Source organism: Rhea americana, unplaced genomic scaffold (genome assembly GCF_003343005.1).
Source record: "Rhea americana isolate MKP2758 unplaced genomic scaffold, rheAme1 scaffold_222, whole genome shotgun sequence".
NCBI lineage: Eukaryota > Metazoa > Chordata > Aves > Rheiformes > Rheidae > Rhea > Rhea americana.
In genome coordinates this window covers 112,561-129,087 of record NW_028186337.1, presented here as the reverse complement: position 1 = coordinate 129,087, position 16,527 = coordinate 112,561, and the positions used below count along the sequence as shown (strand labels likewise).

General features: G+C 37.0%; 1 protein-coding gene across 2 annotated transcripts in view; it reads right to left on the bottom strand.

Moving 5' to 3' along the window:
* Positions 1–438: 438 nt before the first annotated feature.
* The window catches only part of MYPN (myopalladin), a 62,425-nt gene continuing 46,336 nt past the window's right edge, over positions 439–16,527 (bottom strand). For both annotated transcript variants that reach the window (XM_085305526.1, XM_085305527.1), the window contains 8 exons: positions 15,118–15,339; positions 14,417–14,566; positions 12,466–12,545; positions 11,928–12,054; positions 10,174–10,381; positions 9,258–9,423; positions 6,854–6,987; positions 439–4,751 (listed from right to left, as the gene is read on the bottom strand). In XM_085305526.1, coding sequence (XP_085161652.1) covers positions 4,582–4,751; positions 6,854–6,987; positions 9,258–9,423; positions 10,174–10,381; positions 11,928–12,054; positions 12,466–12,545; positions 14,417–14,566; positions 15,118–15,339 — 1,257 coding nt within the window. In that variant the 3' untranslated portion in view covers positions 439–4,581. The remainder of the gene's footprint in view (positions 4,752–6,853; positions 6,988–9,257; positions 9,424–10,173; positions 10,382–11,927; positions 12,055–12,465; positions 12,546–14,416; positions 14,567–15,117; positions 15,340–16,527) is intronic.

The following is a 16,527-nucleotide window of genomic DNA, read 5'->3' as shown; positions in this document are numbered from 1 at the left end:
TTGGGGGTTAATTCTCAAAGATACTGAGAATTTGACAGATCTACTGACCTTCAAGCATGCAAATTTGCATTAAAGAATCCTTGACTCCTTTTCTGGTACACCTGAGAACCTGTTCTCTCAGACTTTCATGGAGGCATTGAGGTTGTCAGAAAAAGAGTACGTAATTTAAAACTAGAACAAAATTGGTATTAAGAATTGTGCTCAGTTAAAATGTTTAATGAACTTATGTTTTWAAAAAAAATCCCAGCTATGTTTCACAACTATCTACTAAAGTATGGCTTGTATATCTCTGACTTGACAGTACTTTAATATTTTCTTCTACATAATCTAAGGTCTGATTCTATTAATTTCATCAGCTATCAAAGCCAAGTTCTGAGGAAACCTCTGGTCTTGCTGCACACTTTCACAATTGTTTGAAGTCATGTCAAGGACACACTCTAGTATGCAACTCAGAAGCATTTATTTAGTTTAGATGAGATGAAGAGAAAATACATCATTGAACAGTCAGGTGCTTATTTTTTTTCTTTCATATGCACTTAACATTTACTTTAAAACTACCACAACATTTTTCTTCCCATTGAGAATGACTTTGGATCAAAAAATAAAAAATAGTGACTTTAATCAAGAAAAAATTACAAAATAGAATTTTAAGGCTCAAAGTGAACATCTTTGTATTGGAAATAGTAAGGCAATTAACAATGAATCACTTCTCTAATATTTAACAGTTAAAATTTTTCGTTATGTCGTGCTAATCATTTTATACGAAATCATTTTCCAGAAACTAATGCATTTAAACCTTGTAGCATTAAGAACACAGTTCTTAAAGAAATTCTCATTCCAGATTTGTTCTTTGCAGTATCTATCGTTACTGTTAATGATTGCAATTGGCAACTGTTTACATACTAAGATAGAGACTGCAGATTCGTTTTTTTGTATTCTGAGGTGTGTGCTCTCGCCTGCTCTTCACACGAGCATTCGTGCGGCATTCAGAGTGTATGCTCCACCTTCCATGTGGAAGCAAAGGAACTCAGTCCAGCTGCTTTAGGCAAGAAGTCCAATAGAGTCAGTGCAAGTTGCTATATGATGCTGCTGAGGATTAGGCCTGCATCAAGCTGAGCCAAACATTTTAAAGCAAAGGTGTAATGCTTTTGCTTTCTAGAATTACAACATAAAAGTTGTCATTTTTGCTATTTCTTGAAATAAACTGTGTCTCTGTTATGTCATATACAAAACTATGACTAGGAGGAAACAGGAAACTTCTGAATCAGAAAATATCCAGTTAATGAGTCTTTTTTTCTGCAAAGTTTTATTTGTGACAAGAGTGCACAAGTACTACTAATTAATAGCATTTACATTCATTCACGTAAGCTTCTTCTACATAGTCATTTTATAGGCTCAGTGTATGCAGAGCAGAAATGTTCTGTAGCAGTTAACAAGAACAAAAATTAACAATGACTACAGATCATTTAGGATCAGATTCTGATTTTGTTTGTATCAGATACACTCCAACTAATTYCGTTGACTTCTGCATTATGTAGAGAGGTGTAACAGGTAAAAAGTTCTCATCCTTTTGCTAGTAAATACAATGAAGAGACACTTTCAGCTGCCAGATCTTGTTGACCCACTATCGATTGCCTGTCTCTTAGTGAAACTTCTGGGGCCTCTTCTTAAACTGACTAAGAAGGGTTAATCCTTATGCAGATTTTTGAGAAGTCTTTCACTAGTAGCTTTTTTATTCCTCATTTCCAAAGAACTGAACTTCCCCCCCCCCCCCAAATGTTGTATCACTTAACCAAGTCAGCTTGTCTGTTGAGGTTTAAAACAATGTAAGTCTGGAGACATTCCACTGAAGTCACTCGGAAGAGGATGAAGAGGTACAGTTTGGGTGTTTCCTTTATGCACTTTGTGTTGTAATTTACACTGTTCCTTGTGCATACTGTCTGATGTTTTAAAATGTGAGAACCACTACTGTTGTCAGCAATACTAACAAGTATGATTCCAGCACTGGCAGCCAGATATTTGCTCATAGTAAACATACTGCTATTCCAGTCTTCTAAACTATGTAAAGAACTTTGGTAACATGATTACTTTCAGAGCTACAATTGCTTAGTAAAACATGAGTTAACCCAAACAAAAAAGAAAAGTTTGTGCTTGTTTGATTTCTTTAGTTTGTGCATCTCCGTCGGTATTCAGACAGACAGTGGAAGTAGAACAATTTAGGAAACAGACTAATTCAGGTCAGAAGGAACCTGAGGAGGTCATCTGGTCCAACTCCCAGTGTGGTGCTGGGCTAGAGGACTAACACAGCGTTTTGAGCAGGACAATAGCCTGAGTAAGCCTATGCTAGGTATAAAGCCTGATGACTGATACACAACTTTGCATACTTTGGATCAAAATCTGCTTTTCATTTCTGGCATGAAATAGTGGGACAGTCAGGGCTGGAGATGGGAGCAGAATTTGACCTTTTCTGTCGTAATTTTCTCCCTTTTCCCTGGTGGATTAAATGTGCAATGGCCAATAACTTTCCTCTGAATTATTTTTGCAAGAAGAGTCTCTAGTATGGGAAATTGAATTTTGCATTGCCCAACTCTGACTCACTTTGGGTTTGGTTTTAGAGTCCCTAGGCTATCCTGCAAACAAGTGAAGAGAAGAGGAGCAGCAGGTTCTCTGTTCCAGAAATCAGACCCACAGTGTGTCTCAAGTTGGGTGCGCAATAATTGAGTCACTTGAATCAATGCATTGCTTTTTGCAGCTATTAATTCTGTTTTGTTTGCCAGGGAAGAGGTACAATATGGACAACAAATGGTATTTCTGCTTTCCCACTGAAATACCTTTCATATCTCTCAGGATAAGAATGTATTTTAACTTCCTGATCTGTTCAGGTTGGAGTGAATCACCTGAGATTTTTAACAAAGGCATAAAAATTGTGATGGGGTTTTGTATTATGGCTTCCACTCAAGAAGGAAGTGAAACAGTACTACAAATTCACTTCATCTGAACCCTTAGAGAACTAACAGGTGGGGACAACATAAGTTGGTTTTGTACGAACCCAAGGGTGAGAGGCTATCTCCTTCTCTGTCTCTGGCTATATCTGCTATTCTTTTGCTCTTAAGATATCTCAACATTGTTCTCTTTACATTTGTAATGTTTTCCAGTTACATTTCTAACTTTGAAAAAATCCAAATAGGATCTAAAAATAAAGTATCTGTTAATGTATTTTTTCATCTCGGTGACTCTGATCAGGAGTTTGTTGCATGTTTAGAGCAATAAAAAATAACTACTTGAAAACAAAGTCCAGATAAGAGCAATAGCAAGAATTTAAAGATAAAAGAAATCATCTTACATATTCACAGATTCTAGAGCTAGGAGGTATTCGTACAACTGAGTAGATGCTAAATATATTTAAATCAATCATGTAGTGTCATAGTGTCATTGCTTAACATCCTCTGTTACACCCTCAATAAATGGCTTGCTTACTACTATTAGTAGTTACAGTAAGTTTTTTTTTTTTTTAGCTCTCTGCATATAACTGTTTCTTAAATTCTAGCCTTTTTGTATATTAATGAAATGTTCTCTATTTTAATAGTAAAAAACAGACTTGTGATCATTTCCTAAATGATTGTGAAATTATTTAATTCCACCAGATCATAATTTCTTTTCAGTTAGTTTAGAAATGAGCTGGAAGGTAGATGCACTTTTTCTTTTAGACATGTTAAAAATTAGGAAAAGCGGATTGATATTTAAAACCCTTGAAGTTACAAGCTTGATATCATCTGTATTTAAAGGCAGAGAATTGCTATCATTGTATTGAAAAAAATGAAGCACATTTGAAAAAATATTAATTTCAGCTATGGGCTCTACAGAACGTGCTTCAGACAGCAGGAAGTTCAGTTTCCTATGCTAGAGTCCTGTGCACGTGCCCTGTGCCTTACTTTATGAATCAATACACCATGAGTACACTGTTCATGGAGTACACACACGCAAAAATATAAATATATAATGTATACAGCTGTAGCTATATGAAATGCTATACTTATCTAGTCTTGAATTCATCAAATCTAGGATTATCTGGCATAATCATATAAAAATCAGTTCCATCTTTTCCCTTTTACTTGTGCTTTGTGAGTATCAGGCATGTTTTTAGAGTTACATTCAAAGTCATGTTGTTTTCCCTCATTCAGGATGATTATTATTTAATGTTAATGGATGTTAAGTACTGGCAGTATTCCAGCTAAACATCATCAATCCTTAACATAGCTTGCAACAGGTACAGTAGCTTTAATTTAAGCAGTAAAAGTGGTATTGGCTTTTAAGTGCTGAAAACTATGACCATTTACTATGTAATTCTTAGCAAACTACACAGTGTTGAATTTATTGCACAACACTCCATACCACAATCATCCTGCAGTAAAATACTATGCAAAAGTCTTGTGTATGTTACATGCAACAGTTGCAGCAGCATTACAGTTATTACAAACAAGTTGCTTGTAAACCTTGAGTATCTTGACTTGTACCTCTTTATTTTTTTTCACAGTTCTAGTAAATCTGCAGGTATAACTGGAACGACTATTTGTTTGTTTTTCAAAGTTCTTCACTTTCCACTATGTTTTGAGATGAGGATGAAAACAGCATTGGGCTTTCAGTAGTGGGGAAGGCAGAAAAAACATCCAGTCCTTGACCAGTGAGGTTTGCATACCGGCTGCTACCAGGTCGGAGCTTTATTGGTTGTGGAATTTGACGGTGCCACTGAGCTGAAGCAACAGAAACAGAATGGGCACATAAATCTCTGATTAAATTAGCAGTCAAACAACAGAAATCAATATGCACAACTTTGAAAAGTTGCTTCCAGTGTCTGGAGACAGGACCTATTCCTTCAAAAATTATCATTCACCGAATTTACATGTTGAATGTTTTTATTGAAGCTATAGATGGATTTCCAGCCCTGTTCAGTTCAATGCCAATGTTTCTCTTGACTTCAGTAAGGCCAAGACATAAACATTTAATTTATGAGTCCTTCTGCAAAACTCTTGTAATAAAAAATAGACATAAAATAGCATGAACAGCAATGATCAAACTGGACACGACTCTAGTTTTGTACTACTCCATTCTCTGGGGACTTTTAAGATTTTTTGGGGGTGTATTTTGCTTTTTTTGTTTTTTAGAAGCCACAACTTAGGGAAATTTTTAAAACGAGTGGTTATAATTTTTGTTACCCCCTACTATTTACAACTAGTAACAAATGATTCGTAGTTTTGTTAAATCTACTGAAATTTTATCAATAGTTATAGAATGCAAACACATATTTAGTGATTTAAAAGTAATATGCAGTATGTTTCCACGTGAACAATTACGATTATAATATTTTGCTATTATATAATACTTAACAGTTGTCATTCTTGAAACACTTTACAAAGGCAAATGGATATCATCTTAGCCTGCATTTACGCACCCAAACTTGTCAGACATATCTGTCAGCAATTAAAATGAAAAAGTACAAGTTTAGGCTGCAGTACTCTCAGAATAGCTTAGTGTGGGAGACCTGTAATCTACACATTAAGCATTGGTAGGAAATCCTTATTATGTCTCTACATTGAATTTTAACTCTGTCTTTCTGGAAATATTTGATTGGTCTAGAAAAAGAGCCTCTTTTTTCTTGCAGTTGGCAGTATGTTCTTATTTCAAGCAATTCTCTGTAATATTGACAGTACTTTTCTTTTTGCACTTGAAATTGCAAATATTGGACCAACTTTTAATTTTTGAATTCCCTCCTGCTTACCCCCCCCCAAAAAAACATTCTAAGTAGTATAAATAAAACAGATTTCTGCTACTTCCTTTGGTGAACAATACTTGCAAACTCTTGAGAAAATTTGACTAGAATCAGGAAACATTTATTTCCCTTCCTCTTCATTTTTGTAGCTTGAATCCTTCACAATAAAATTAAATTAATCTCCTTCAACATTTGGAAAACTAACGGAACTTAGTTTTCATTTTTTTTCTGATCTTGTGACTCATACTATAAATATAACATTACTATTGCCTGTATCACCACAAGGTGGCAGAAAACTGACAAAGATGCACTGGTGACTTCTGGTTATTCCTGAGAGTAGGGTGTTTTTTTTTTTGTTTTTGTTTTTGTTTTTTTTGTTTTTTTTTTTTTAATATTAGAAGTTAAAGATTGGAAACTGTTCTTTTTAAAGGTGTGGCTATACAGCAATAGTTTGTGGTGGGTGTTTTCTGTTTTATTATACTAGTTAGGTGCTCAAAGTATACTCTTTGTAGTTTGGTGTGGATAAATTGTGTTAAATACTACATACATCTTGTATAGATGCAGAGTGATTAAATGATGCGCTAGAACTGAGCCTTCTGAGTCGTAGACCAACAAATTATCACCTTAGCTAGACTCTACTAATTGGGCCAAGTTTGCATCATACTTGCTCCATGGAAGAAGGGATCTACTGGGGCCCTTTCCGGTGTACAGTTTATTCTTCCATATCAGGTCAGTGCTATAGCACTGGCCACTGCGTTAGAGGAAACAGAGTGAGGGTCAGCTTGGCTACTTGTTTATTATGTGTTTATATGTCTAAGGAATGGGTAGAGCATATTGTGCAGAACTCTTACTCTCTTTTCTCTTTACCTGCCTTCTAAACTGATGCAGAAGAGCTTAATCTGACCCTTTAACTGTACAATTCTGCCTTCTCTTGGTGACCATTTTAGGCTGAGGTCATGCTGTGACACTACAATTTCCAATTCATGTAAAGATGTCAATTTAAGGACTGGGAACTAGGTTAGAGGTGGGACCGACCAGACAAAGAAAATAAACTCTGAGTTGTTTTATTTACTAGCCGATACCTACCATATATGTCAAGTCTAGCAGTGCAAGAGACAATACCAGCTTCATTTTTTGCAGACAAGGTGTACCAGCCAGCATCTGCTTTCTTGGCAGGCTGAATCAAAAGGCAGACGTATCCTGTTGTATCTTGGTGCATGCTGGGAAAACAAGTATTTTGGAATTAGTATTTCTCAAGAGTTTATCAGTGTTGAGATTTTACATTATGCACATTAAATACTAAACTGATAAGTTATAACTTCTATTCCTAAAGGACCAAGGCCTGTATGAATATCAGTAGAAATCAATAGATTTGCTCTAAGGATGGCCTCAGCTAATGATCTGTGTTGCTGAAATCTATTCTTGCTCCTCACAGTTGTGCAAAACCATGGCATGATAATATAAGCTGAATTTTTCCTCCGTATGCATTAATACTGGAATTGTTTATTGAATTCCTGTGAGCTAAATTTGTGCAAAGCTGCTGCAGGGCTGTACTGTATTTTTTCCTAGTTCAGAAGGTGGAAGACTAACATAACAAAATACCAAGAACATCTATACAAAGTTGTGATATTGTTCACAATATTGTGCACAAAATGGAAGAAATTAGAGCTACCCAAAACTTTCATGTGGCACCCTTTTTCCGTCAGAAAATACTTCGCTGGCAAAATTTTAAGCATGAGTTTGCGTAAAACTCTAAAAGAAACCTGCTTCATTTTTCACTGATCTTCCTTAGCTCTTCAGCAGTTCAAAACTTTCTAGCTGCAATTTCCAGGCAGAGCTATTATATGATGTATCACAGAACTGGTCTCTAGAGCAGCTCCCATGGTCTCCAGGCTGTGGTCCTTTTAATCAAACCAAGTATTTTCCTCACCAGAAAGGAAGAGGTGGGAGATCTCAGTTGCAGAAGGTTCTGAGATTTTACATTTCGTTTACTTATGAACTGGAATGAAACCTCAAACCACAGAGTTTCAGGTCAAGAGGACATTTTGTATTTCAGGCAGCCCTACTAAAAAGGGAGAAAATATTTGCCCTTTGCTACCTGTGCTGCATACTTTGCTTGTAATCTTTATAATGTGATGTAGTAGTGTGAAGACTCACTATATCCGTATCATGATACGAAGAAGGTCTCTTGGCTTCAGGCAGGAAGATAATAGTGAGGCAAGATAAGCACAAGCAATGCTGCCCATTGCTCACGTGGCTCTCTGGGGAGCCACAGGAAGCCTTGGGGGCAGGCACTCTGGTTATGACTGGCTGAAAAATTAGTGTTAACAAGCCTAATGTAATTTCTGGCATTATGAGGTGTGGGAGATTTCCTTTAGCTATTCCTCTGTTGAGCTGAAGCAAATGCTTGTTTTCAAAGGCTTCTGTGAAACAACTGGAAATGAGACATTTTAGGCAGTTATGCATTTTACATTAACTACAGTGTTTGCATGTATATGATCAGCATTCCTGTATAAATAACAGCACTTGAAATAAATCCTGGGGTAACCTGCATAAAGGCTGAGGAACAAAGACTGCAGGCTATAGAAGATCAGAGTTAGGTGAAATATTTGGAAAGGGATAGGGAAACCAGTGGAAGATGCTATTAAGTAAACTTTCCCTCATGATCACTATGCATGCATATGAAATGCTGCTACTGAGCCGGTTTCCTTTGCAGCTAATCTGCAGGTTATGCATGTGAAAATCTAGTACTTCTTGAAGTTTACAGTAGAGAGCCAATGACTGTATCAAAGCAATAGTTGGAGCCAATTAAAATAAAACATCAAAAATCAAATTTATACAGATGTAAAAATCTTGAAGAAAAAAGAATAAAAGCAATTAATTTCTTGTGAATTGCAGGCAAGCACATTCTTTTATCAGCTTTTCTTTTTCAAAACTTAAATAATACTGATGTATTTGAACAGAAGAGCTGAACCTGGACATTGTTGCATTTTGTAAGTATGGATCAAAATCCTTGCCTGTTGCCTGTTTATGTGTTTATGACCAAACTTTGTTATCAGCCTATGTATACGAAATGCTAAAGTCTCTGAAATCCTGTTCTCCTGGGCATTCAAATCCACATTCTAGCTGTTCTGTGTTTGAATTCATCTATAGTTAGAACTGAACTGAGGAAAAATGCACTTAGAGAGAATAAGCTGCGACAATGCATAACAAATGTCATCTTTGATAACAAGATGCTTTTGGGCATGTAGTCCGAAAAGGCTATCACCGCTGTCTCAAACAGTATCTATATTATGCTCTGTGCCTTCATCCCAAACCAAGGAAATAGCTCTTGTTCGCCTCGCAATGAAGCCAGTTTCTTAAAGCTTTATGTGGGCGAAAGAAATAGCGCTGAGAAAAAGAACACAGTTTGTGCTTATCACACAGTTTTTCATTGAACCAATTGGCCCACCCACAGGATTCTCCAAGCATGGGCGTGATGGTACCGTACCTCATCCTTTCTCTGTTTGATGGGATGGTTTCATTATCCTTCTTCCAGTAAAATATGGGGGGTGGCATTCCCACTACTCTGCACTCTAGTCTCACTGGGTACCCTTCAGGAACACCGCAGTTCTGAAGCTTCTCCAAGAACATGGGGGCTCTTTTTACTTCCTTCGCTAAAAAAAAAAGAATGAAAAATTGTTAAACAAATACTTTACTCTTTCCTTTACATTGAACGATATGAAAGCATACAACCAAAGATGATTCTCATGATATCATAGCAAGTTGTGAATTTTTTCATGGGATGTTGGAATAGAGGTGAGAAGCTACAGCACAGCCTCCTTAAGGAAGCAGGAGGAAAAAACATACAGAAATAAATAAAATATGCAGAAATAAAGCATACGTTCTTTTTTTTAATAAAAGAACGTATGCTTAATATTGAGCCTAAACCTGCTGCCAGTACAAGAAGCTAGTGCCAGATACAGTCCAGATTGTGTAAAGCTCAATATTAAAGAACAGCATTCAGGTTTTTTTTTTAATTGATTTTAAATGGTTTTCATTTTTCAGTAAGACTGAGATCGACATTTAGGAGACCTCATTAGGTCTCATTCAGGAGATTTAATGTATGCTGATATGTTACAAATTTAAACTCTAAACGTTTTCTGGGGAGAAAAGACAAGAAAAGAAAAGTGATGATGAGACATTGTACAGAATTGTCGCAGTCCTCGGTGGATAGCAAGAGTGCACCAAACTGAACACCAGGTCCATTTCCCTCCGTGAGATGAGTTTTAGAGCCATCGATCTCTGCTACCATCAATGAATTAGCTGTTTATTTATACTTGTCTGTAGGGAAAGTAAACACTGTACTTTCAAGGAAATTTGTACAAATAACTACAGCATTATGATTAGATGTCAGCAATTCTTACCTACAACAGTGAGCTCCAGGCTAAATGAATTTTGTCCTGTTTTATTAGTGGCAAGGCAAGTATAAGTCCCAGCATCATTTTGTGTGAGAGGATCAATAAGAAGAGAGTGAACTCCAGTCTCTCTGACCAGCATCTTGTGAGTGCCATCTGGTAACACGGGTTTGCCATTCAGAAGCCACGTCAGGTCTGGAGTTGGTAACCCGCTCACCTAACAGACAGTGAAACAGCTAGAGACAAATGGCAAACTGACATAGATTTTAGTAAGTTCCTATATAAGCCTTTATTCATATATCACCTGAATGATGTCAGAATCTAGGACAGAAAGTTTCTAAATTTTATTTTAATTTATCTTAATTTATTTTATTTTACTTTTTACATTCAACTTCTCATGTGTTTTATTTTATTTATTTATTTATTTATTTATTGCTGATCAGTTCCAAAAAGGAGAAAAAACAGAAAACCAAAAAATCCCAAGAGAAATAAACAAATGAAAATGCCTACATTTTTCTTAGCAGTGAAGGAAGAAAGAAACTTGGTTATATAATCAGATTCACAAAAAGCCTCCTAATAATCAGCTAGTTTCTGATTTTTTTTTAAGTGATGAGTATAAATCAAAACCCTGAATCTAAGCCACTACATAGTTTAAGAGATGAAAACAATAGAACTCTATAAAAACGAGTTTGTATTTTATAAAATTTAATGAAGAATGATACAGTTCTTTGTATTTCTTAATCTAACATGCTGTAGAGCACTGTAGATTAAGATAAATATTTTACAGAAAGATTACAGTACTCTACTATTTAAGATTTTTCCAATAGACAGAAGTACTTACACATGGACAAAATCTTCCTCTCCAAAATATATTCCACATTCCAGACAAAGAGAGAAGTGGAACTTGCCCAAATGAGAATTGCTTTCCTCCAAGTTCGTGCAAAAAAAAGCTCTGCCAGGAGAGCAGAGCTAAGAATAACCAGATTCTCTGGCATCTTCCCTCGTAAGCTTTAATTTGTAAACCTAGCAGTAATCTTACTCGTCCTCAGAGAAGCATTAACTACTCCTTTCCGAGTGGGAGATATTTTGGGGCATAGAAGAGCTCAGTGTCAGCACTGTACCTCACAGCCTGTGTTATTGGGACATAGAGAAACTGCCAAAATATGATGGAGCAGCTGAATTTCTTAAAGTTATTTGACAATGGAGTGCCCACTGTACGTACACCAATTTCTGACAGCTCTGTCGTGTGGGGATTTCAGTCCAGAAGCTGAGATGTTTCCRTGTCTATGCATTCCGTGGAAGCATAAAATGAACTAAGCTCTGTTCCCTCTTTTTTAGAGTGGGAACATTTATTTGAACAGAATACAATGTGCTAAATCTTCCCCTTTTTATGGTTTTAAGCAGTTCTGGATTGTGTTCAAGAATCTGATAATGCAACAGAAGGACCTGTCATTCCCAGATGAACTTTTGGAGTTTGGATTGGTAAAGGATAGGGTGAACATCTCTAGTAATTTGAACAACCCTGTAAGTGAGCTTTCTATTTTGAGGATTGTGTTTTCTATGTTCTTCATTCCATACAACATGTGTTGAAGAGAAATCYCCTGAATCAGCTCGCAGAGAATGGTAATAAGCAATAATTAAAAGATGAAGCATTAACACTTCATAAGAAAGTGTTGACTCAGGCAATAAAGAACATGAAAACACCTACCAGTGCACAYAGAGAGACAGGGAAAGTGAGAATGAACAGAGGAATCAGTTAATACCTTACAATCCAATCTACAAAGTCGCCCTTCATGTGCTACCATGTCACCTGGAGCCTGTAGAAAGTATGGCCTGAAAAAACGTTCTTGAACTGCTTCTTTGTCCCCTTCTGGCACCCGGGACCGTGTTCTGCAACACAAAAACTGCATGTATATGTTTGGAAGCCAAGCTAATTTTTTTCCTAGTGCTGAATAAAAGGAAAAAATGCAAAAAAGAATGAATGGATAGCTTGAGTTAAAAGAAAGTCCAGAAAGAAATGCACTGATCGTGGTTTAATAATTAGATTTTTTTCATTTAGAAAGATTATCAAATGAACAATATCATATGGTTTCACTGGATTCCCAAGTTCTCCTTTGTTTCTTGTTGTTTCTTTGAATACTTCTTCTAGAAGTGTCCTGAGGGGAGAGAACTACTACTACTATTTCCATTTTACACTTGAGAACTGAAGTACGGAGTGCACTGAAGTGCAGTAACTAGTTATTTTGAATGCCTTGATTAAGAAGCATGAAGAGGGTCTGAAGGACTTTTGTTTCCTTTTACCTGTGAGACTGAATTGTTGATATTCGGCCCCGAACAGGAATAGTCTGAACCATCAGGTGACCTGAACAACTGATTCTCCCCTGCAAATCAGAGCGGAAACAGAATGTATGGTTGGTTAACAGCTCATTTCATTTTAAAGTACAAGTATTTCATCTTTACAATGATGCATTAGGATTTATTTGTTTAAAGTATGTGAACTACAGAGTTTTTAATATCTTTTAAAAGCAAGATGTCTTTTAAATATATTTTAAAAGCAAGTGCTTCTAACCTGTTGTGAAGTACAACTGAAGTATAGTTGAGGAGGAGTGGGAATTTTTCTGTCTAGATCAGTGTGTTTCTCAGACTCTAAGGCTCTGGCAATGCATTTAGAAACAGCACTTTATTAACCAGCTTAAGTACTGCCCCTGGTGGTGCCTACCACAGTGTCTCCAACTCCTTTGTACTAGCTTAGTTGTTTGTGCAGCCACAGTGAAACGGGAAAAAGTTAGGCTGAAATATAGTTCAAAAAAAAAGGGTAGTTTTTCAGCTGGAAAAAGTTCCCTGATCTAGTTGACTGTACTGCTAAATAAACAGCTGAGCTAAAACATGGGGTTGAAGAGGGTGGTATTATGGGACAAGACTATTTGCAGATCTGTGTCATTACAACCTAAGTAATGAATAATTTTGTTCAGTAACCATCCAAATTTGATGCATCTGTTTGTTTCCCCTTGCTCTGTGTTTCAGGAGAGTTCAGCTGCGTGCCTGTTCGTCAGATTTTTTGATAAGGTTTGTTTGGACGCTTAGTGGGAATCACAGGGTACATGGGCCTGCCTCAGTGAAGGAGCAACAGCCTCTGTCTCCATCAGTGCAATAGGAGTTGATCATTAGATCAAAATGGTCGGTGTTGAGGGCTCTACATCTACAGTTAGTGCAGTTTGAGATTTATACTTAGGACGTGATGTGGACTACTCCTTTGGATCCAACATTTCTAGCACAAAGTTGGGTGGTTTGAAGCTGTATAAGTGGTCAGTCACTGGTTCTGGCCCTTACATTTCCTTCAAGTTAAAGCACTTTTGATAAACACCTAGAGCAGTGTTTCTAGTTTTGTTTCCTCCAAAAGGTATTCAGTTGGTACACAGCAAAACCTTTCTGTGAATCAAACTGATGTGCAGCAAGGGGTGCAGCTGGGAGACTGACTTGAAAACCACAGTGTGGTTTGGAACCTGCATGCTGATGTAGACAGCCAGACCTTAGGCAGTGTACTAGAAACACTGATAAAAGGATGTCTGCAGTCTGCTTAGGTCCAGGAAAGCTTTGGAGGGTGTGTGCAGAGAAGATGTCTTACAGCCTGGTTATGAGTAGTGATGTTTATGTGGCCTAAATGGAGGGAAATACTTTGGTCAAATATTTTATTTGTGAATTTATGAAAAATATTGCATTCACATTAGCTGAAAGGGGGGGGGGAAGAAAAACCTGAAAAGACACATGTTTCTTTTTATTTATGAAGTGAAACCTTTAGATATTTTTCAGACATCTTTATGCATTGAAATCAATGGGCAGTAGTTGTCAAAAAGAAAACAAAATATTAGGATGTAAAAAGAGGAGAACTAAACAATAGAAATTCTATATGACATTTATGGTAATAAATATTCTTTCTGCCCGAAATATCCTGTCTTGTCACCCCGTCTCAAGAAATAACTGTCAGAAATAGAGGAGTTTCGGAACATAGGGCAGGAGTTACTAATCTGAAAAAAAAAATGTCCTGAATGATTGTGATTGGGATAACTAAGAATAAGTTGCTTTATCATTCTTCATAACATGGTTTCATCCCCTGTCCTCTGGAGCATCTGAATTTGGATACTGTCACCACTTGAAGTCAGACTAGTTGGCCTGATCTGTATGCCTATTAACACAGCTTAGACATGTTGAAGATGAAATAAGCATTTTTGTAAAGGAAAATAAAACACCTTACTTGTGGGTTTGCAGCCATAATTGTATAATTGCCATCATCATCATTCGTTGCAGCTCCAATATGTAAAGAACATGTTCCGTCTTCGTCTCTATTCATTTTGAAATGTGCATTTTTCTTTGAAATCTGCTTGCCATCCTTGAACCAGTATACCTGTATTGATCAGAAAATCCCTCAGTGGTTTACACTTGCTCTGTGGTGGAATAGTCACTAGGAAACATGTAGATAAGAACATGGCACATGTTGAACAATTGCTTARTACAAATTTTAGAATACTCTAATGTTCGCAGATTAGTTACAGTGTGAAATAGAATGGTTCCAGGTTGAACATGGAAGACTACGTGTATCTTTTACATAGCTAGGATTGTCAGGCTCTATTTGTCTTGGCTATAAAAGCATTGCTACTTATCTCAAATCAGCTCTCATATTTCTGAAAAGTTAAATTTTATGTTGTTATGAAACTCTGTTTTTCTTGGAGGCAAGTGGTTGTGAGGCAGTCTGTGCAACACATAAGGCCTGATTCAGTCTGAGGAGCAGATATTGTTGTTTTAACAGGTTGTGGAGAATAATTTGTTTTAGAGCTCTCTCTGCAGATCCATATACTTGGGAGTGAGACTCTCCAGGCAGGGTGTATAGGAAATAGTGGGTAATTGAGTGSGTAATTGATTTTTATTTCTCTATAGCTGACAGAGAAAATCACTTACCTTGGGAACAGGTATTCCAACTATTTTGCAAGTGAATGTAATAGGAGATCCTTCCATAACCCGAAAATGCTTGAGTCTCTTGTCAAAAATTGGTGCTATACATTTGCCTGTAGGGATTTCCTCGTGTTGGACTTCATCATCTGATTCATCCACTGGGGTACGTTCAAGGCGAAATTCTATCTCATTCATGAGCCTCTGCTCAAAGCTTGAAATCTTGTATTCCTGCAAAATGAGAGAAGGGATGAGAGAGGCAAGGTTCTGAACAAGATTAACCAATCTGTTATGTATTTTAATGCAGAATCAATTAAGGAAAAACTAAAGCTAGCAAAAAATGAGATATTTTCAAGTTAACTTACCTTAAAGCTAAAGCATAACCAGACTTCTACTGGTGAAACTGAGAAAGCAAAACGTGTCACATTTTAAATCCTTAAAAGAGTGAACACACGATGCAAGAAAATTAATATATTCCATGTAGATGACCAACTCTGGCTAGTTCGATGTCATTGTGAGCCTCCTTCATAATTCCTGAAGTGAGTTAAAAACCTCTCATTACTTAGCTGAGCACTGCTTTGCAGCAGGAAGTCTCCGGTCAGCAGCACGAGGAGTCTGTCCAAGTGTCCCTTGCTTTGGTATGTGAAGTTTCAAACCAACCAGCCAACAGCCAGCTTCAGTTTTTGACACCAAAGGGTATAGGGAATGGCAGTGGAGTACACCTACACCTGAACTGACCTTCCTGGTAGCAGAAGCTGCCTAGCTACGTTAACTTAGTGGCCTGCAAGAATATATTGCTTAAATCATCATGAAGTAACTTGTGTGGAAGCCTGTACCATGTATAGGCCTTTACCAGTAACCAAATTAGTTTGTTCAGAGCTGGGTTTGTGCAGAGCTTGTAAGTCTGGAGATTGCAATCCTGCTTCTCTTGAAGGACACACTGGTCTGAGCACTGACATCTCTGAGAACAGGTCTGTTTATTTCTGTGGCAGTCTTCAGAATCTCCCTTTAATCTGTTGGATAGTGATATTATGATGGGTTTTGTTGCTTTGTTATGTGAAGGAAACTCTGTGGCTGCGAAGAGAAATATTTGAGCAATTCTAAATGTGCAGTATTTATTTTTAAAATACAACATTAGTGAATAGTAAGGGTATAGCCTATCCTAGCTATTTTCCATTTGCTGAAAAAACAAGGTCAGAAGATGCATCATCTGCAATCCTTTGGGAGGTTTATTAAAGTAGTAGCAAAGATCCGGTAGCACCTGACTTCCATCCCTGATTCATTCATGTTGCTGATTACGCTGTTGACCACTAGCTCCTGATCCATGAGAAGTAAAGGTGGAGAAGCAGCACAGAATTTTAACTGACAAAGGTCTGTTTTCCTCAGGATTCCATGGAGACAGAAGTGGCCATGGCTTGA